Source organism: Cydia fagiglandana, chromosome 10 (assembly GCF_963556715.1).
Source record: "Cydia fagiglandana chromosome 10, ilCydFagi1.1, whole genome shotgun sequence".
Lineage (NCBI taxonomy): Eukaryota > Metazoa > Arthropoda > Insecta > Lepidoptera > Tortricidae > Cydia > Cydia fagiglandana.
Window position 1 is genome coordinate 353,836 of NC_085941.1, and position 22,805 is coordinate 376,640.

Genomic DNA, 22,805 nt, shown 5'->3' on the forward strand with positions numbered 1-22,805 from the left:
AAAAGTAAGTAATAAGTAGTAACGTCTCAAAAAGTATTAATATTTAAGAAACCAACATTATTATTATAAAGAAAAAGACTTTTTATTCAACGCTCAACACTGCCCTCCGTGCCTCGCATTTTCGGAAAATACGCGCCGCGTGAAAAAGCGAGTACGTAACATTAAATATATTTTTTCTGACATGTTTTCAATACACCGAATTTTTCAATGAATATTTAATACTTTTAAATTAATATTGAGATGTTGGGGAAATAAAAAATATCTACTTTTCCCCTCCCCCTTTTTTATTATGTTCCGTACAAAACTTTGTTCACGGAACACTTATTTATAACTTTTGATATGTTTTGTGTGCTAATACACGCTTCGAATACATTTTTCTAGGCATCATTACGAATCGAATGACGTATCACACGTATTTTTAGGAGTAGTATCTCTATTTTTCACCTTTATTAGTTTCTCGAGTAGACTATAATGCATGTTTAGTCTCTAAATATGTTCAACCGGGTGCATTAGATAATTACCTCAATTTCAACATATTTACTAACATAGTTTTACAACATTTGTATTACGGCCTAGTCAATTAGGCCGTTTTTTCAAGACCTCTACCGCTTAAAAAAAAACAAAAGTATCAAAATATCTAAACAGTCCAACAGTGATATTGAATATTGATAATTTTATTCTGTGTTAAAAGAAATTGCTCAGGGTTAAAAACCACGCAGGGAAGAATCGAGTATGTTTGTATGGAGAAATGACCACTCTACTTGCCTCTTAATATTTAGAAAATAAACATTTAATACGTCTCCTCTCCGGGCTTTATAACATTTGCTGCAAGCAGCAACAGTATTAGGGAAATGCAGTCGCATTCAGGAATCGGGCCAAAGCCAAAGACTACATAGCCAACGGAAGTAAGTAATAGAACTTTTAACAAGTTTTGTGTTTTTAATGTCAGAATGGTAAAATAATACAAAAACATTGTTTACGAATATAATTTTATTAACAATTTTAATTTAATGACTGTAATGTAAGTCGATATCAATATTTACAATTTGCATTGGTTTATAATACATTTATACAATCTCTCTCGACCGCCTTCGACTTCGTAATCGCTATCATATCGCCATTTCCACATATGGACAGATTTTTATTTTATTGTATATTTTTTCCTCGGAATTTGATAACATTTTGGTGGATAAATAGAGTTCCCTATTCTGTGCAATATAAGCGCAATTTCATCGTAGGTCTGGCCTAAAAAAAATTCTACTGAGTCAAATACAAATTGAATCTACATTTACATAAGTACCTACATTTTATTCGTGCCATATTATGTATCCCACCCAGAATGAGGAGCTCTTCACACCGGACAAATTGTATCCAAATCTTACGGAAAAAATCGACAACAAAATAACAACCAGCCCATTTATGCACACCTGAGTATAATATCAATGATATAAAATGTACCCTTTTACTGTTCTTACTTCTGTCTTTGCATTTTTTATTTGGAACTATACGAGTTTTACGAACGTAATTAAATCTTTTTATAACAGTGGTCAGTTATTAAAAAAAAATACTATAAAACCACAGTCATTTGAACCGTAAATCTTTAAAAAAGTATGAAAAATATTAAATAAGTTCTTTTTTATATTTAACCATGCGTTTTATAAACACGTTTCAATATAAACTTTACTTTTTTTAATGTTTGCACACGTTTTTTTTTTGTTTACGAAAAACACGAATTGTTCCAAAATCGAGACTTCAGTAGGTACGCACAAGTCGATAGAAATAACATAAAAATACAGTTTGTGCATAGAACAGTTCTAAATTTTCGAAGTGCTGTAAGAAGATAGTTATTTTTTTTTAATTTAAAGAATAAATCCCTAGTGTTTTCCAAAAGAATTGCAATCCACCGTTTAATATTATTCTAAATAACATTAACTAAGAGCTACGCTGCAAAATTTTATTTTTATTTTTAAAATCATTCTTAGTTGGAGTCAGTGCATAAAAAGCTAAATAATTATGACTTATTTGCACAATGGGTTCGGCTTAATTACTTACAACTTGAATCACACAATTACTTATTTATTTTAGATAGCACTAATGGCTACAACAAAAAGTAATCAGAATCATTGCCAATTACTTACTGGAAACTAAATATAAGACCTAATATTTTTTGCCAATTAAGTGTAAATAAAAGCTTCTTAAGTTTTATTACGTGCTTGTTATTTATTTGTTTTGTTTTATTACTGTTTGCCTAATATACTCGGTCAAGCAGACCTTGCCAGTAGAAAACGGCGGCAAATTTGAAAAATGTAGGCGCGAAGGGATATGTCTCATATAAAATTTGAATTTCGCGCCTTTTCCTACTGACAAGATTTGCTTCATCGTCTATAAATGGAATTAAAAGATATCTTAAACCGGAGCCATTTCAATATATTATTTAAAATAAAAGAGTTTTTATTTTTAAATGCAACATGCATAAGAATTAATAAAAGTTATGTATGTGGACACATTACATAAAACAAAATAGGGACATAATTCATTTAGTTGACATTAATTGTAAAACTTGTACTTAAAACTTCTAAAAACAACTTTAAATGGTTTACTGGCTTATAGGTATTTATTAAGGTAGCTTGATTTAAACTACATTAGGTAATTGTAATATGAGAGCAAAAAAGACGTTTTGAGTTTAAGTTTTAATTGTGTATGATTACGTAATGGGTCAATTTTGATCTGCAATTAATAATTTTATTATTATTAAAGATTAACTTCTATAGTATTTCCGGAAATAGTCTTGGTTATGTTATAGGTAAGTATATATTATAACATAACCATATATTATAATTAAGCGATATAGGGGAATATTTCAAGTATAAGTAAAACGTTAGTCACAGAAAACCATATTATGGCGTTAATAATTGACATATTTATTGGAACAAAAACAAGAAAAGCGTTGCAATATAAAATACCCATTTATTATGCCACTTTTATGGGTAATTAAATGATTCAATGGTTATTACATTTGTTGTAATAAATTTATTCATCCTCGATTAATGTATATTATATATTTATCATTTCATTTTATTTTAGAATTCGATGAGCAGGTTTTATAACAAATTATTATTATTATTAATATTAATATTATAGGACATTCTTACACAGATTGACTAAGTCCCACAGTAATTATATGAATAAATAAGTAGGTCGATAACTTAAATCAATTTCATGAAGTTTTTTTTAATTAGAATAGAATAGAATCCTTTATTGCGAACAATGGTACATATTGCGTACAATAGAAAAATTCCAACTCTATTGTTAGGTGAATCGATAGGTTCGGCTTTTCTAAAAAAACCATTCCCGCCACAATTTTATTTAGATTTAAGAAATTTTAATATTACTTATTTTAAGATCTCTTCTGGTACTACTAAGAAAATAGTCCTCATTTTATTAGGTACTTCAGTTACTTTTTTCAATAAATATTATATTTTTCATTTTGTAAAGGTAACGTCAAACGTATGAAATCATTAAATTTTTTTTCTCATATTGTAGGAATGTTTGTATGAAGGCATTACAAAAACCTTAAAAGATGAGATGTAAGTACGGTTTATAACGTTTTATTTTATACAAAATAAATACTAAATCAATTTCCTAATCAATTATTTAGTACCGACCAACACTAAGCAACCGTAACGAATGAATTATTTTATTAGACGGCGGCGGCGGCGGGCGGCGGGCGGCCGACGGCACGGGTGGACTAGCTTGTAACAACGACCATCAATTATTATTTGAAGGGAGTACATTTTACTGGTTATGTCCTTAACTTACCTATGTCAGTGATGAATTTATTTTATGGGCAGTTAAATCTTAGGTACCTATTGACAATGTTTCGATGAAGTAGGCACCTTATATTTTGTTTATTCCTTTTTTTTTGGATTAAATATATGTATTTGAAAAAATCTTATTTATTGTTTCCTCTTATTCGTAAAAAGAATTAACTTTACGTTTTTATAAATCACTTTAACTTCTTACAGCACTTCTAAACTGGACTTTTCAGCCCAACTAGCAAAGTAATGTAAAGATCACAAAATGTATTAACATTTAAATTGAACTAATGAATTAGATTGAGTGATATGATGCGCGCTCAGGTACTCGTCAATCTGACTTCAGGCGTTAATATTAGTCTAAATCATATCTACATCCTTCGTAATAACTATAACATACAACTAAAAGCTGTTACGATAAATAAAATCTATATTTATTGGTAAAAGATACATATAAATATTTTAGGTAAGTAAATGCTTCTGCAAAGGCGTTAATAAGAGAGTCTTTCCTATTCGACAGTGCCCGCAGGAAAATAAATAAATACTTAGCCTTTTAGAAGGATAATGAGTACAACACTCGAAAATATAATTAAATTAACCCTGTTAACCTCACGAGAGCACAACGTGACGTTTCATATATTGTGCGTGATTAATAATTAATCTACTAATTCTGACACTTTCTCAAAGAGGCGCAATTCAATTTACTAAAAATAATAGGTACATACCTGATACGCAGAGTCGATTTAACCGCAAGCACTCTCTTTACACTTTCAACGACAGAATGAGACCCTAATAAACTGGTTTACATTGCCTTAACGTCACATAGATCACGGACTCTGTGAATCTAACTAATATAATTATCTCGTCCATATTGCGTTGAGTCTTTATAAAATCGTCGTACGAAATCACGTGTTAACACTATCAGTCTATTACTCCTCGTCGACGTTGATCTCCGAGTCGGCGGAGTCCTCGTCGTAGGTGGAGGAGGACGCGAACCCGCGGCCGAGCAGCGCCGAGCGGTTTTTGGCGGCGGCGGCGCGATCCCGCTGCCGCCGGTTCTTGAACCAATTGCCCACCTGCGTCGGCGTCAACCCCGTCGCCGCAGCTAACTCCCGCTTTTTTGTTGGATTTGGGTACGGGTCTTGGAGGTACCACTCTCGTAGAAGCGACCTCGTCCTCTCTTTAAAACAATGCGTCTTCTGTTCTCCGTCCCATATGGTTCGTGGAAGAGGAAACTTCTTGCGGACTCTGTATTTGTCTACGGGCCCGAGCGGGCGCCCTCGCAGCCTCTCGGCTTCTTGATAGTGCGCTTCCAGCCATAGAGCTTGTAGTTTGGCGTGGCTCGAGCGCTGGAAGCGATGCCGTTCTAGTATGGAGTAGAGTTCCCGGTGGCGGCCGGCGTGGAAGGCGACGACGGCGCGCGCGCGCAGCACGGCCTCGCAGCGCTCCAACTCGGCGACATTCGGATGTGCGACCGGCAGGGACCAGAGAAATCGCGCCAGTCGTTCGACATCTCCAGATTCTTCAAGCGTTTCACAGACGGTGGCGACCTGCGCCGCGCTGAAGGATAACGTGGGCAGCGGCAGCAGCGGCGTGGGCGCCGCCAGCTCCACGCTGAGCGGCAGCGGAGGGTCGGCGCAGCCGGCGGGCTCGGCGGCGCGGTCGGCCGCCGCGGGCCCGCGGTGCGCCTCCAGGATGCGCGCGTGCAGCGCCGCCGTCGTGGACTCGTCCCAGGAGCCGCGCATCGGTGCGAGTGTGCGCGGCGTCGCGCGCGTTGTGAGCCCGCAGCGCGCCCCGGCGGAGGGCGGGCGAGCGCGCGGCGCGCGATTGGCTATCGGTTACGGCGCGCGCTCGGCGGCGGCCAATCCCGGGGTCCGCCCGCTCGGGGGCCGGATAGCTTTCAACCGCCGCCGTGTATCCGGCGGGCGCGTTTAACGAGGGCGGCGGGGCGCGGCCCCCCGCGCCGCCATGATCCGTCACGCACACCTCCCCCCTCCTCCCCCCTCCCGTGGCCGACACGCCGCGATCCCACCTCGCACCTCGATCGATTACTTGCAAACCTGCAATTAATAGCCTCCATATATTCATCCGGGTGGATTACGAGCCGGTGTTTGCGCGCCGGTCGATATTCGCTATTTAACCGTGATCACAGGCTACACACAACACAACGCGAATTAGAAACACCGTTCATCACGCACCGCATTCCGTTAACAGCGATTTGATGGCGATCATCATTACAACATGGCTACTAAATATAACATATGCGTTGTTTACATTTATTGTTAATACTTAGTATCTAAATTCTAACGTTTTTTTAACAGTTACTTACTCATTTATTTGTCATTAACACCGGCAGATACCGGCATTGCGTTAAGATTGTATACCTACTTATTTTTTTACGGGTCTCTATTGCTTTCCATAAAGTTGCAAGTCATAATGTTTTGTTTGTCCGCATTTTCGTTAGTCATAATTAGTTTTTTCTCAGAAACGCGTTACATTTCAGGATTGCCATAAAACAAACCTAACCTAACCTATTTATAGCATAACCTTACGAAAATCCTGAAAAATTAACTGTTTCAGAATTATGACTAATGATAAGCTAACAATCGTCACATTATGACTTTCAATAATGATGTCAAACCTAGGGATACGTTTTTTACACCTATCACATTTACAAACAAATATACCAACAAACCTATTTAAGTAAGAAACTAAATATTTTGAGAACTAACTTTGCTAAATGTATGTTGTTATGTAGCCAATAGCCATTACCTACGTACGTAAGACTCGTAAGAGTAGGTAAGGTTGAGCGAACGGTTATTTTATGGCCAATAAACCACTGATGCAACTATTAAGTGCATACCTACAATGATTCCCACCAATAACTTGCATAAGCATTTAAATATTGCTAAACGAGTAATATTGACATTTGAAGTTAATCCTAATCATAGGTCTTCAGATCGGGGGGCACGGCAGTGCCCCCGCCAAGTCGAGCGCGAAGCAAACACTGCCGTACCATCCGTTACTGGAACCATTTCGCCGCATTTTCAGGCCCCTATTTGAGAACCTCTGGATAAGGCCAGAACGCAGAAATTTTGGTCATCCAGTAAGCTATGATCACATACTTAAAATCCAAAATTTCAGGTCTGTAGGTCATTTAGTTACGAAGTTAAGCGAAAGCAAAGTTTCGCATTTATGAAACTCACTCATGATCATCAGAATAGAACTAGTACTTCCCATAAACTCAGAGAGCTGAAATTTGGTACAGAGTTAGGGTTTAATGGCCACATAAAGGGAAAACCTAAAAATATTGCAATATCAGTCACGTTTTAAAGATCTAAGAACTGCATAAGTAAGTTTGTAATCCCATATAAATATATGATATTACAAAGTTACTGTTGCAGTTCCTACAAATAGTAGGTAAAGTAAAGGTACACTACGATGTACGATGTGAGTATGAATGAAGATATGTTTAGTTATGATATGTGTATACATAGTATGGGTATGAGTACCCGAAAAGAAGGACTGCCTACAAAAAGAGATGAGATCCCATCAAAAACATTACATGTAAAAAGGTGCAAGTCTCGCAACGCTTTAACTACAAAAAAGTTTTGAGATGTAATGTGAAACCAAGTCGGTTATTTTAATCAGTGCCAGGGGGTTTCTACAAAAAGAAGTGAAATCCCACCAAAAACATTCTGTAAAAAACTAGCCAAGTCTCGATGGAGCTGCTTGTTTATCTCTAAAAAGTAATGAAATCTAGACAAAGTCGTGCCAAGTCTAAGGTTCCTTACTGCGATTTCTTTATTATTATAGTTAATGTTGTGTGACTTGGCCGTTGAAGGGTACACAAGGGTACAAAACCAGGTGCTCCATGACACCATTGCACCAATCTGCCATTGCACCAAAAAGAAGTGTTTGTTTCAGGCTCGCCCATACATAAGTATTATTGAAATACGCAGCTTTATCAAGCCTACAATTGACTGGTTATTGAATCAACGTTTTCCAAGTGGCAATTTTCCATCGTCAATGGGTAGCGGTTCTGGCGACAGATTGGTGCAATGGTGTCATGGAGCACCTGGTTTTGTACCCTTGTGTACCCTTCAACGGCCAAGTCACACAACATTAACTATAATAATAAAGAAATCGCAGTAAGGAACCTTAGACTTGGCACGACTTTGTCTAGATTTCATTACTTTTTAGAGATAAACAAGCAGCTCCATCGAGACTTGGCTAGTTTTTTACAGAGTGTTTTTGGTGGGTTTAGATTATTTCATACAAATATAAATTGATTTAATTAATCCCTTTTGAATTTTCAGTTCCATTTAAAGTGCCTAAATACATAATTCTGTGTATCCAGAGTGTACAAATAATTTTATTTAAAAAATCTTATTATGTTTTTTATAAGTATTTGTTTTCAGTGTTAAACGTAAAAAAACTCTTTTTACATCCCAACATTTTCAAGTAACAAAAACCCAATCTCTGATTACCTAAAAAAGCAATCACAATAAAAGTATCAAAACCCCCAAGACCGTTCGCAGCGAGATTTCAGCGTGAAAGCCTTTCCACAGTATTAAGTTATTGAACGGCAAACCACACCCCCACCCCACCCCCCTCCCAGGCCGTATAACTGGGGTATAAACAAGTAGGCTGCTGCCTAAACGGCTCAACGCGATACCGTTTTGAAACGAAGACAAGACAGACGATAGGTACCTAGGTATAAGTACCTAAAATTAAAGTCTAAGTACTTTAATTTTGACTGCCTTGTGTTTTTCTACCTACTTATTTTATATTATGTGGGTATGTCTGTTGCATATTTCTGATGTAGGCTTCGAGTAGGTAATAAAAGATTGTGAGACTTGGGTGTGCTTAATTTATTCGGTTCGAATTACATATTTATTTTTATTTCGCTTTGTATTATTTATAAATAAATTAAAATAATATAGGTATACTATATATGTATATTTTTTACTAATACATATCTAAATGTTTCAGAATTTTTAGAAGAGATTACATCAAATAGATATTAAATCCTGTCAAAGATGAAAACAGAAGCAGAAGAACATTTTAATAAATTAAAAAATAGAATTAATAGGTTACATAAACCTAAGGTAGCTACGGCAACCACCACCTGAGGTGTTTGCGGAGTGGCGGTGACGTAAAATGTTCATTTAATTTACGTTTTTTGTGAGTTTATTATCATATTAATTTATTTAGAAATGTCACTTTTGGTAACTAGTAAATATACGCTAAGCGAAAATAAGCACTTTAAAAATAAATAATTGTTTTTTTTATATTATTGTGTAAAATACGCTAAGCGAAAATAATTACGTTAAAAATATTTTTTTTATATTATTGTGTAAAGCTAATTGTAGAGCTTCATACACTTAAATAAAATTTTGATTCACGTAACACATTTATGTAATAGGTTCACGTAATGCTCCCCCGCGCCATTTGCATTTTTGCCGCGACTCCGATTTGATTAGGCCGGAACGGAATCCACTTACGAGTTGGAATTAATTCCGCAAGTTGTTAACTTAAGCCCGGCGAGTGGTTTTACATATCACAACAAGGCAGGCTTAGCGGGGCCGTGGATTAGGTGATACTGTCGGGGTGTTCAATCGGGGTTTGTATACCAGTAGCAAGTGTTCTAAGTGTCCAATTAAGTAGCAGTGTTTGTTGGTAAGTTAATTAAATACCTTAACTAAATAGTTAATCAGTTTCTAATTTTATTTCATGGTATATACCTATCTAAGCGAAGAACCTCAATTTTAATAAAATCGACCAGACCAATTTATTTTGGCTAAACTAATTATCCGGCTCAAAAGGATCATGTTTAAGTTAAAATTAATTTGTTTTGTGTATTATACCAGTAATGTGAAGGTACTATTGTGTGCACCTACAACCTAGACACATAGCCGTTTCTAAGTACCTACTTATGTGTAGGTATATACATATCTGCAATATTTTCACGCTGCATCTCCCGCCGCAAATCTCCTGTTTATTTTAGCACCCTTCTAAATTTTCCCATTTTCTTTCGCGAAGCATTAAATATAACATTTCCTGAGGGGAAAGTCGCGCCGAGCCTTATTGCCAAGTTTCCACCTGCATACCTACTTTGTACTTAAAACTGAGAGCTTGGAATCTACTTAACGGACAAATTTTGAATAGGTATTCTACATAAGTACTTAGAAAAATCGATGGCGTAAGTAGGTAGGTAGAGTAGATAGTATTTTATTATTTTATAGATTATATTATATGTACAGACAGAATTACCTACGTGAGAGGGCTATTTGATAATATATACTTACTTGTATTTTTCGATACCATTAGGATATGTAAGCAATACTTTTCAAAGTAGCCCGTAAATAAAACCCATCTCTACTGTTTTGCTCTCACAACTTGTGCCACAGCTGCCGAGTAGAAATAAATAAATACTTATTATTATGGAGTAGTACAAGCATGTATCCTTTTAGAAATATTCTTTTGGCGCTTTACCTTCAAAAATAATTTACTACTACTTACTAAACAACTGTTAGGTATATCCAATTTTCCGGTCAGATTCAAGTAAAACCACATACAATTATTTCAAATGATTCGTAAATAGGTACCCTGTCGATGTGGATATTTTGCTATTGCCAGATAACACTAAGATTAACGTCCATCTGACCTATAGGTACCTACATATATGTCTTGTTTTTAATTTAACTGGTTTTGTAACTATGATGACGTAAATAAATGTATTTTGTATCTTTCTTTCTTTATTTCTAAGAAAATAAATTCTACTTTCAAGCTGCCAGTGACATAGGTACGGAATTTGATCATTTATTCTTATAGTCACCAAAATTGTTACAATAAAGCCTACACTGCTAGTCCGATTACATTAAGACAGCTAACGAACCAACCCAGTTCCAGTAACATTCAAATGAAATCACAGCGAGTACTCCAAACTTCTACATAACAGTACATAAGCTCACATAGAGCAAGTGGCGGCAGTATCGCACCCGGTGTGATATCTCCCTCCCCCCACCCACCTCCCTGGTCGATAAGGGGGGACCCCCTTTCAGCTATCTTTGTTTGGATGATATAAAATCTTCAGTGGGTGTGGTCTACCAAGCACGTCATCTCGAGATTGCCGAGCATTGTGCTACCCCATTACTATGATTTATTTCCGAATTTATAAGCAACCCTAGCCTCATCACTTAGCTGTCCCACAAAGGCCTATTCGCGAAGGCAATTTGCTCGGAACGTCTTCCGAAAACGCAATAGCTAACACGTTGAGTAACTTCGAAATAATAAAACTCGATGGCCGCACGGAATACAATATGCTATTTTGCATTTGTAAATTTGAAAGTAAAATCTGTGAGGCTACTGTGTCGCAACATAGTATCTCTCGTATTGCCGTCGGTTCACTGTTCCCCTGTTCAAAATAGCACTTTAACACAAGCGGTTTAACACTTCATCTCTCTGAGAGGTGTTTTTAAAGGGGTATTTGAGCATGGTGGCTCACACAATGCGTCATCCGTCATAAGGTCAGTTTACGGGCGCGAGGTATCGGTGCGCGGCTTGACACATCGCTTAGCGAGACTGATTTGTGAAGGGTTATGCTTCGAAAGAATATGCGATATTGGACACGGCTAAATAATTGAGTTCCGTTTCTAAGCTTTATTTTGCTTAAATTAAGTTGCTTCATGGTAGATATATTTGTTTAACAGGATAATACAATAGTTTGTAATCTGCAACGCAGGTGGATACCTACTTCCTACAGAAGAAAATACACAGCTCACACAGACACACACACACACACACACACACACACACACACACACACACATTACACACACACCAATTAATACACACAATTTTTACACAGTTCGCTACAGTTACACACACACCAATTAATGATTTGTTCGGTCCAGATTTTGTCAATCAGATATGCTCATATGCTGCCGGTTACTATGTCAGAAAACGATTTAGATGGAACTTGGTAGTCGATGATCGGGAATGAAAATGGATAGGGACCTACCTATTATCAATCGTCTGTCATTCCACGCAGATGAAGTCACAATCACTAGCTAATAAAAACCCTAGTTGTAACACAGTTTATTTAACCGGAGTTAACTTTTATTGAATAACCCAAACAGAGAATATAATCAAAATGTCGTAAAATCAATAGGCCTCCCCTCTTCCCATTAAGCGTTGTCGATTGCATGCCGGCAGACGCTCGGCTGACCGACAAGAATAGCAAAAATGAAACTAGCAAGTGATCACAGGGTTAACGGTTAACCCTTCGGGCACGGTTAGTTAGGCCGCGGCGTAATCGCATAGAAAATTACCACATTTCAATTCGACATCAAAGTTTGGATGCGTTCCGTTGCGGATGACCGTCTGTTGGCAATGCAAGTGAGGATATGACTTTTCATAACATTTGGCTAACAAAAATGCATTGTTCACTTGGGGAATAATATCAGACTTAATAATTAAATACATTGGTATTTAATATAATACATATAGTCTACTACCCATTGCGGTAAGTGTGTAAATAAATATAAGTATAGGCCTTAATGTTATTATTTATAAAACCGAGTGAGTTAAATGATTTTGGCTTTTTTATTACCTAACTATTTGGATAATTTTAATTTATACAAACATAATCACGTCATTAGGTAATTATGCATGTTCTAACCTTATCATTGTTACTTTTGTATGTAAAACAAGTTTATCACGAAAAATAAATGATTTATTTATTCATTACCTACATATAAAAGTTAATAGAAGTCACGATATTAATTTGAATGATTTCAGTACAGAAAAAACAACAAAAAGAGTCTAGTTTTTTATAACTATACATACTTTTGGTTGAACCTAATCTACAGAACTACTCAGATTTTTTCAATAAGCTTGAACTGGTTTTGATACGAGTTTGATGATTAGCGCGCCTCTTAACACTTCAGTCCGTAACGACAACATACCTACTTGCCGTCATACTTCAAAACAAAAACGCATCTCTACTATAAGAATTACGGTTCGAAATCGAATGACTAGAAAGGAATGTCAAATGGTTAAAAGGTTAAGCACGACTTTCTCTTTATTTCGCATACCTACACTAATCATCGTGAACAATCGTCAAAGTCGTATCAAAATCAGTTCAAAACTGAAAGAAATTGTTAAATCTATTGTTATTTACTAACACAAATTAAAGTAAGCGATAAGACCGCCTGTTGTTACCTCTATTGTCTTTGTTTATGTTATTGTCCATTTATTGTAAACTACGTGTATGTGAGGTGTGCAATAAAGAGTATTGTATTGTATTGTATTGTAAGTAAATTAATAATAAATACATGATCAGTGAGTACTAAAACTATTATTTCAATGCTATTTACTACTAGATGTTCCAAAGCCGTTTTTACATCAATTACTGTGTCACGTTTACAGTTCATAACTATACCTAATTGCCGTAATATATTTATGCCATAAGATGTGTCTTCTTTTGCTAGATGCGACCTTTAAACCTGTTAACCTAGAATTTCAACATGGCGATGGGCTAGTAAAAACTAACATGTGTATTCATACTCATAGATCCGTAGCAACAGCCAGGGTAATTGCAAATATGGGGCTAAATTCAATTTGCAACTACATACTTTTATAATCCAAGAAATTACTGTATCAAGCCACTTGTATTGATGACACCTAAGGAGAATTCACCCATGGTTCACTTTAACTGACTCACTTTTACAATAGTTGCATTTGCTCCATAATTTGCAATTTCCTTGGCTGATCTTTTCTAGATATTGCGCTATAAGGTGGTCTACGAATCGCAGACAATCATTAGGTGCCTATAATGAGCTTTCTAGGGTTCTTGCTAATGGTCACCTAGAATACGAGTATGACTTAGGCATAACAAAAAAAAATTTAACATCGGAGAAATTCGGTGACTCATGCCGCATATATTTACAGTATTATTTCATAATTTTTGTTAAGCTATATTACGAGCCTTCAGGCCCTAAAACACGAACATTTACGGCTTTAGCTTAAGGGCAGATAATGTGTGATTGTTATAGGACTGTAAGATGAGTCGGTGGGCAGTAACGCGCCATTGTGGCCCTGATGGACTCCCACAAAGGGACATTCTACCTTCCGCTCTTACGCGGGTCTACCCGAGGGATAAACGTTGGGAGAATATCTTAATCGTGTTGTTTTCTCATTTATATTATTCCACAACAGTTATGAATTAAAATTTAGGGATTCTCTTTAAAAAATAAAAGTGTTTTTGTAATTTTCATCTTATAAAGTCAACGAAAACTCATCATGAGGTGAATTTAACTGACGTTATCGTCATACGATCTTCACAACAATCGTTATGACATTATAAAGTAGCAGATTTGACTGGCTTATACCCTATGTGCAAGTAAACTAACTGATACTGATGTACCGTCGATAATTTACCAATATCGCAAAATTTCCACTTGGAAAATTTTCGGGAACTTTTTGGAAACTTCCCTCAACTTGCACGTCTACTGCCGTCGGTAGAAATTGTGATAAGACACCGAGTGATTAGATATGTATATCGAACCTCAAGTTGCACAGCAATTCGAGAGGAAACTCAAAATTACTTTAAAACGCTACGATACCTACCACCTACATACTTATGTCATAGTGTACTTAATAGAAGAAAGCCTTTTACAAAAGATTCAAAATCAAAATCAAAATCAAAATATACTTTATTCATGTAGGCCTAGCAACAAGCTCTTATGAATCGTAATTAATCTTAATCTAATTATCAGAGCAATTTATTAATGTTAATATTATTCCATAATAAAATTGGATTATTATACATGTCAAATTCTATCCTCCTGAGCCCCTGAGACCTTTATAAAGGATTAAATCCAAATGGAATTTTGAATTAAAGTGGAATATAAGAAGATTCCAAATTCAAAACTGCAATTATAACAAGGGGGATTCAGGAGGATAAACGACTCAACCCAAGTATTTTAGGCAGTCTCGTGAAACGGGGTCGCTTATGCATTAGACTGCAGACGAAATAGCCTTTGTCCTCGCAAAACTGTCTGGCGATGCGCATGCGCATGCAGTCACGAGCCACGAAACGAATAGCCTCTGATAGTACGGAAAGCGTTATTCATAATCTGATGCCTGCTTGTTTGAGAGTTACAACTAGTCATATTTGATCCCTACTCCTACACTCATTATACCTAATTAAGCTATGATTTTATGTTGCAGGTTTATATTGCAGCAGGCATTTTACATTTACACTAAAACGTGTCTGTCAATCTTTATTAAATTTTTGGTGAGTGTGAAGAGTCGAATTTTTTTAAAATTTTAGTGATAAATAATATGCAATGAAAAAGTAGAAAGTGCCACCATAAATTTCACATTTTTATGCAGGTAAATATGACGTTCATTACGAAGTTTGTCACGTCAAAGGTGGTACAGAGTAGACGGATCACAACATCAAATTTTCACCGTACCGACCCCGCACGGGCGCACGATGATCTTCGATAATTATTAATTAAAGATCGTCTAGCAGCATTTCTACAGCTCTTACATTAGGTATTCGAACGAATGAGATGCAAAACTTCGAGATTTTCGATATTGAAGGTAACCATAGGCCTAGCCAAGTGGCATTCGTTGATGGAAGACGCCAATCCGGCCTTTGCCATCCCGCTACAGGTTCTGTATTCGGTTGTGGTTTTATTTTATTTCGTTGGGCGTTTAAATTGTTGTTGATGTACCATTTACCATTATCATCTTGGCTCAGTTTTACTAGTTCAACTTTCAACTATTACAGTGTAATTTTTATCTTTATGAATAGCATCCAAGCTACATACATTGACACTCTTCCTATCTGGCAGCCATTCGCTAGGTATCTAGAAAGCGAAGATAAGTATCCATTCGGACGTTTACGACGCTGCTTGTTTTACTGCCTGCTTTATTCCAAGCTTGCTTCTGCCCGCGGCTCCGCCTGCATAGGTACTTTATGTCATGCCCGTTTTAGAGGACAACAATTCAGTGTAAATATTTGAGGAATTTTTAGTGGGCAACCAGTTTTATTGAGCAGATTATTAGAGATTGTCCAGCAGTCAAAAAATAAACAGGAATAGTTTAGCATATAGCATTTCTATGCCTGTTCCCTGTGAACCAGCCGGCCTACCTGCCAGCAAGTAGCTACGAATAACACGTTCAGAAATTTCAGAATCCCTACAGTTAAATTTCTTAACAATACGAATGTCATGGCAATAAAGATTACGAATTGCCTGTCAGCAGTATCCTGGACGAAAGTACATAGCCTATACTAGTAGGTAGTGATCACCACAGCAAGTCCACAACACTCATCACTCACAACTCACAACGTTACCCGTATCGGCTAGTTAGCTGCCCGCGACCGCACCGCCACCACAAACTACAGAGTGATTCACGGCCCTTTTACGATCAGATTCACGGCAACTAAACGAGCAACATGCTCAATATACTTACGCATAATGAGAGGTATCCCAGTATTCACTGGTAAAGCCAAGAAAACATGAATATCAGCAGTCACAATTCGTACGAGAACGCCCGACAATCAATTGAAAATGTTCTTGATTGCACGTCCTAGATTTAGTAGTCTCACTGCAAACTGAATAGGTTCCTAGGTACCTAAGTACATATATTGCTTACAGGCCAATTCGAATTTTAGTTATACGATCTGGTTTCGATATGATACTGATCTGTTATTTCTTCAACCAAAAACGTCACTTTTGACACTGACTCTACTGAGCAGTTCATATCGGAAACAGAAAGAATAACTAAAACGCGAATTGCCCTGTAGGCTGTAGGTATGTCGTACTCATTCCATGTCCTAAACTGAGCGAATTAGGTTAACAAGAAAAAAATATCCAAAGCGCTCGACCGCAGACCCATAAAGTAATCACACGCCGTCGGTCTGTCTCGTGCGCAAATTGGTTATTATGCCGACAATCGTTCATTCCTTCGGTAATACGTCTCTTCAAACGTAGCCCTTGTATTGACAGTATTTAAACTAAAGTCGACAATCGTTATTCCTTCGGTAATACGGCTCTTCAAACGTGGCCCTTGACAGTATTTAAATTAGTTGTTGGTTTAAGTAATGCGTGCGGAAAACAGAGGTTCGGTCTAATAGCTTGGTCCTAACCATACCAGCAAATTAAATAACTGAACTTTAATATTGTTGCAATACGGGCCAAATTAGATTCAATTTAAACTGTTAGTAATTGCAGGACTTTAGCTAGTTAAATGTTCTTATTACCGATTACAAAATAGTTATTTGTTTTACAAGGGGGCAAAGTTGTTGTTTAACCGCTCGTGCTAATATTGATACCCGAGCAAGCGAAAGATTCCAAAATTGAACCACGAGCGTAGCGAGTGGTTCGAAAATGGAATCTTGAGCGTTACGAGGGTTAAACAAAATTGGCCCCCGAGTGAAACACAAAAATTTTCACCACACCAACCCGAAGCAAATATTAAATGTAAAATATAAAATAAAATCAAACCAAATTAATGTTATTAAATATTTATCACCCAAAATCATAATTTAAAAGTAAATTCTACCAGCAAACATAAGAAAACAACTTAAAATTTGCATTTGATTACTTTGCCTCACATGTGAATAAAATGCAACTTTGCTATTAGTTTTCGAAGTGCAAAGTAAGCCTTTCCGAGCTGGTGTGGTGAAAAAAATGTTAGCTGCTCAAAATGTTGGTTCTGTGGGTTCTGTGTCCTCACGAAAAAGTTCTTAATATGAAAAGTTTGGAAGTCAGTTTTTTATAGTACCTCTGCTATGCTGCCGCCACATTCAACGTTAATTCAGTTCATAGAAACCCGTGCCGACCTTAGACAGGTATCTAAATTTAGAATTGTTTAAGGCAGTTGTCTATTCTTGAATATTTACAATTCTCATTGTACCAATGAACTTAACGCTGCCCGTCTGCGCGTCAGTGCGTCTGTCTACCGGTTTACTAACGAATGGGCCAAAAACGTTTCCCAAAGTATCACATCCCAAACTATGTTTCCCAAATTATCATTTCCCAAAAAAATGTTTGGCAAAACAACTTATCGCAAATTTTCAGTTAGCAATAGTCTTTTTTGGCAAGTTATTGTTTAGCAAATAATTACTTGGACAAGTTTCATTTTACCAAATACTATTTAGTCAAATGTATCATTAAGCATAACTTACATGTCCCAAACTATTGGGCATACAATTTACATACCAATAGAGAGGAGGCTGCAGAATTTTATTTGTCTGGTATTTAACTGATCATTACATATATATAGTAAAATGTAACGTCAAAAAAAACATTCTTACTAAAATTAAAACTCCATTTTAATGTAAAATGATAACTAAATTTGTTACATCTTGCTATTCAATAATTAAAGCAAATAACACCAAAGTAATCATTGTAACCCAAAAATAATAAATAACCAACATTTAAACCACATTTTAGTTTAAAATGTCATGCAATTTTTTTACATCTATTAAATTAATTAATCCACTTCGAAGACCTTTTTCTAGTACATAGTATTTCGTTTCTGTAAGGATCGCAGTTCTAACCTAACCTAACCCACTTTTCTAATAGCATTTCGATTCTGTGAGGGTCACAGTTCTAACCTAACCTAACCCACTTTTCTGATAGCGGTTCCGTTTTGTGAGGATCGCAGTTCAAACCTAACCCAACCCACCCAAATTACTTAGAATTTAACGTACCTATATTGACATAACAAAAAGTACAAATTTAAATAGAGATGCCTATTTGTCAAATTTGCGAAGTGACAATTTTGATTAAACATCTTTTTGGTATATAATATTAGACTATAAAAAACGTTTGCTAAATAAGTTTTTGTCTTAATAACATTTGACAAAGTAACATCATGCCAAATGATAATTTGACCAAATAAATTATATGCGAAGTGTAACTTTGCTAAAGGTTCCTTTGGGAAATGAAACTATTGCGATAAGTTTGTTGGGAAGTGAAATTTGGCGTAACGTATTTGGCCCAAACGAAAGTACACCCTGTCTACCACATAGCAGAGGCAAACCACCCAGCCGCCTATTCAAGTCCAATTTAGGTATACCAATGGTTATTTTTAGGTATGTTTTTTATTGGCAATTGTATCGTAGCAGTAATTCTCCGAGCATTATTTCCTTCGCATAATTTCCTCCCAGCTTACACGAAGCACTCGTAATGCATGTGCAAATGAATCTCGTCTAAAACCGCAAAGTAAACAGATAGCACAGATGAGCCGAGTGCATTAATGCTCACCAAACGCTAACGCACCGCACGCGCCATTTCACAGCTTAATCCGAGTTTCCACGGACACACACGACACGACACGGTTCAACGGACGATAAATACGAATGCAAGCGCCTACAGCGGCATCCCATATGAATAGACGGCTGTGGGTATCAATATGGAGGCACACCAAACGCACGCGCCATTACACTACTTAATCCAAAGCTTGCAGACACGATAGTCACGGTTTAGCGCAAGATATAGCAGGCGACTACCCTCCGGGCTGGCCCTAACATGACCATGAAAAGAAGAAAGTCCTAGAGATACGGACTTAACGATTATACTTATAAAAGATACCATTATAGCTATAAAAAAGGTGAAGTACTATTTTAATATTAATATAGGCCGGTAGCTTGAACATGTCATGCTCGCTTAAAAGTCTTTGCTTACGGTGGCGTTGTTGATCGGGTCGCCACTTTCCCGAATGAAGGTTGAGGGAGGCGATGGCTGAGATACGCGTCATACTCGTGAACGGGTGCTGTTTGTGGAGACTGCACGGTTAGCACATGATGGGCGCGACAGTCGACAGGCGAGAAAACGCCGCGACATAGAGCTCTCTCGCGAATCGGTAGCATAAGATCCGCGCGACAACCCGCTCTCCCGCGGACATATGTCAAAGCGACAAAATTTTGTCGCTTGACAGTTCCACGCGGGATACTCTCGAAACTCGTAGCACAAATGCACTTTGGGCGACAAAATATCCCGCGTTTCAACGTCAAAATGAGAGAAACTGTCTTCGAGACATTAAGCTAGCGAGACGCTCTCGACTCAAACAAAAAGTAAGTTTTCCGTGTTTTCTTATTAATTACACACTAGGTATTGCATTTAATATTATTATGAATCGTTATATTGTTCGTTATATTGTGAATTCGTTACATACCATTGCGTTATAAATGTTATGAATTCAACAAAATTGTATTTCTTTGTATTTTTCAGAATGGCCTTTTTTCTTTTAATCAATGAAGAGATCCGGCAAAGGAAACTTCAGCGGAGGAGGTTGCGGGACGCTAACAACCCCTTCGAGTTGCCGGATCAGGAATTTCAGCATTTATACAGAATAAATAAGGATATGGGCCTGTACCTGATTCGGCAGCTCGAAGGGACATTGGGAGAGACCGCCGCTCACAGCATCCCCGTCCATGTCCAGGTATGATTCCATTACCTTTTTTTACTCCAATTTTGATGTAGGTATAGCTTACTATGATGTCAAACTTATTAGGTGCACCTAACGTCGCCCTACATTAAATTTGTAAATGGAGATACAGAAATGTAAAATAACCGTCTATTAAAATCTACAATTATGTACTTACTAATAAAAAAAGAATAATTAAAGAAAGACGGCAATACCCAATAGGTAGTTTAATTTGAAGATCATGTCTAAAAGCAGTAAATAAATAAATAATTTGTGCAGGTTTTATCATCTGTGATGTTCATGGCTGCCGGGAGCTACCAGAGGGGTGTGGGCCAAGACCACAACCTTTGCATGGCTCAGACAACCATGTCCAAATATCTGGGCAGGGTCGTGGATGCGATCAACCGACAGTGAGTAGTAACTTGAACACTGCTTAAGTTGAACAAAATAGATTTTTATATAAGTACTTAACTGTATGCAATTTATTTGTAGATTGAAAAATCGGTGGATTGTTTTCCCTGGCACCGAGGCTGGAAGGCAAAATGTGTCCGCCGGATTCCGGGAACAATTCGGAGTCCCGGATGTACTGGGGGCAGTGGATTGCACGCATGTGGCCATATTTCCACCGCCGCGGCCACATGGCGTGCAATTCATAAATAGAAAAGGAATTCACACCCTAAATGTGCAGTTGGTGAGTCAAGTCATCTTTAACCAAATAAAATAAATACCTAAACTATTGTAGTTGGTACCTACGCTTTGGAAAGTTCTGAATCTAACATCAAAAAATTTCGTACCTTCCTCAGGTAGCAGACGTGGATTGCAAAATATTAAATGTTAATGCGCAATTCCCCGGCCGAGTGCATGACACATATATATACCGCCAATCAGTTATTAGAGACGAAATGCGCCGCCTACACGAACAGCGCATAGGGCGTTATTTTCTTTTGGGTATGATTTATAATTTAATTACAATTATTTCTTTATTAACTTAAATACAAGTTGAATTGCATTACAATATTTATTTGATATGTATAACTACAGGAGATTCCGGCTACCCATTAGAGCCCTGGCTGATGACGCCGGTGTTGCACGCCGACCCACACTCGCCACAGGACCGCTACACGCGCTGGCACTGCCAGGCCCGGAACGTAGTGGAGCGCACCAACGGCTACCTCAAGGGTTCTTTGAGATGCTTGGGGTTGGACAGGCGCCTCCACTACACGCCAGAAAAATCCTGCAGCCTGATTTATGCGTGCTGCACCGTGTATAACATCATGAAGTACTTTGGGTAATATTTTTATCAGTACCTATAGCTATTTGTAGGTTGAAAATCTCGTACGTACCTATAATATATTTACTACGATTATTTTGCAGGGTCGAGTTGAGGGAAGAGGTAGCAGAGCCAATCGAAGACGAAGATAACTACGGCCAAAATTTTGATGACGCTGCGGCGCTTATGCGCGTAGCAAACGAACGCCGAGAGCGATTAATTATACAGTATTTTTCTTAAGGAAAACTTTCATTTCAGCTACATTATCTAAAACCTTACATCAAGGGTATATCTATGCAAAGTAAAACTATACTTAAATTGTACGCGCCTCTATATTATTCTGTTTTTAGTATTTGTTGTTTAGCTAAGTTTTTAGTGCTTACTGAGTGGAGACCATTTCAGCCTCAGATCTTTATCTTTGATATGTCTCTTTGTGTTTTGTATACTTCTTGTTTCACATTTTATGTTATTTTTTTGTTATGCATTTTTTAATGGAATGATGTGTTGCCTGAATAAATATTTTTCTATTCTATTCTAATAGTATTCTATTCTAGTATTTGTTGAAATAAATCATCAGTGAAAATTTCAACTGTCTAGCTATCACGGTTCATGAGACAGACAGACGGACGGACGGACGGACAGTGGAGTCTTAGTAATAGAGTCCCGTTTTTACCCTCTGGGTACGGAACCCTAAAAATAAGTCCCGCCTAGTTTCTTGCGCCGGTGTAGTTATGTTCCAAACCGTGGTATAGGTTGGGAACGATGGTAGGTTTTTTCATTCATAAATGCATTGTAATATGCCTAAAGGCTCCTCTTCACGTTGGGCCAACGCCAAAGCCAACGAGGGACGCAGCCATGCTATCTCATTAGCAATATCACTTGCTCCCTCTAACGCATAAAGGCGTCCCTCGTTGGCGTTGGCCCAACGTGAAGAGGAGCCTTAAGGAGCATTCCACGGGCTGTCCCGTACAAACGCATTTTATTTCCTGTGTTGCGAATTTTTTTCGGCATTTAAAGCGGGCGATTATATTTCTGTGCATATTTTTGACCATTTGTCATAGGAAAGCAAACTCTTATACCTGCAAATTCGCGTTTGTACGGGACAAACGGTAGACAATTTATGGAATGCTCCCTAAATCTAAAGAATCGGATACCTTCAAATCTACGGGTTTAAAAAAAATCTTCACAATGTATTCATATATAGTATAATCATCTAATCAGCCGTTCATTTTGGCATTTGTGTTTGTTAGAAAGAGACAAAATAA

At 37.3% G+C, this 22,805-nt stretch overlaps 2 protein-coding genes across 2 annotated transcripts; one reads left to right on the forward strand and one right to left on the reverse strand.

The window, feature by feature from the left end:
• Window positions 1–4,018: 4,018 nt before the first annotated feature.
• On the reverse strand, window positions 4,019–5,674 carry LOC134668370 (homeobox protein SIX6-like). Its single transcript, XM_063525850.1, has one exon. It carries the CDS (start codon window positions 5,558–5,560, stop codon window positions 4,745–4,747), a length of 816 nt encoding a protein of 271 aa, XP_063381920.1. The 5' UTR covers window positions 5,561–5,674; the 3' UTR covers window positions 4,019–4,744.
• Window positions 5,675–19,627: 13,953 nt separating this feature from the next.
• LOC134668301 (putative nuclease HARBI1) lies at window positions 19,628–22,072 on the forward strand. The gene is made up of 7 exons (XM_063525784.1): window positions 19,628–19,917; window positions 20,075–20,285; window positions 20,550–20,680; window positions 20,763–20,961; window positions 21,074–21,218; window positions 21,312–21,558; window positions 21,645–22,072. Exons 2-7 carry the CDS (start codon window positions 20,076–20,078, stop codon window positions 21,778–21,780), a joined length of 1,068 nt encoding a protein of 355 aa, XP_063381854.1. The 5' UTR covers window positions 19,628–19,917; window position 20,075; the 3' UTR covers window positions 21,781–22,072.
• The last annotated feature ends 733 nt before the right edge of the window (window positions 22,073–22,805 follow it).

Coding starts and splice junctions, on each gene's coding strand:
- LOC134668370 (XM_063525850.1), bottom strand. CDS start 5,560: ATGCGCGGCTCCTGGGACGAGTCCACGACGGCGGCGCTGCACGCGCGC.
- LOC134668301 (XM_063525784.1), top strand. CDS start 20,076: ATGGCCTTTTTTCTTTTAATCAATGAAGAGATCCGGCAAAGGAAACTT. Junction 20,286..20,549: donor GCATCCCCGTCCATGTCCAG/GTATGATTCCAT, acceptor TAATTTGTGCAG/GTTTTATCATCTGTGATGTT. Junction 21,219..21,311: donor AGGGCGTTATTTTCTTTTGG/GTATGATTTATA, acceptor GTATAACTACAG/GAGATTCCGGCTACCCATTA.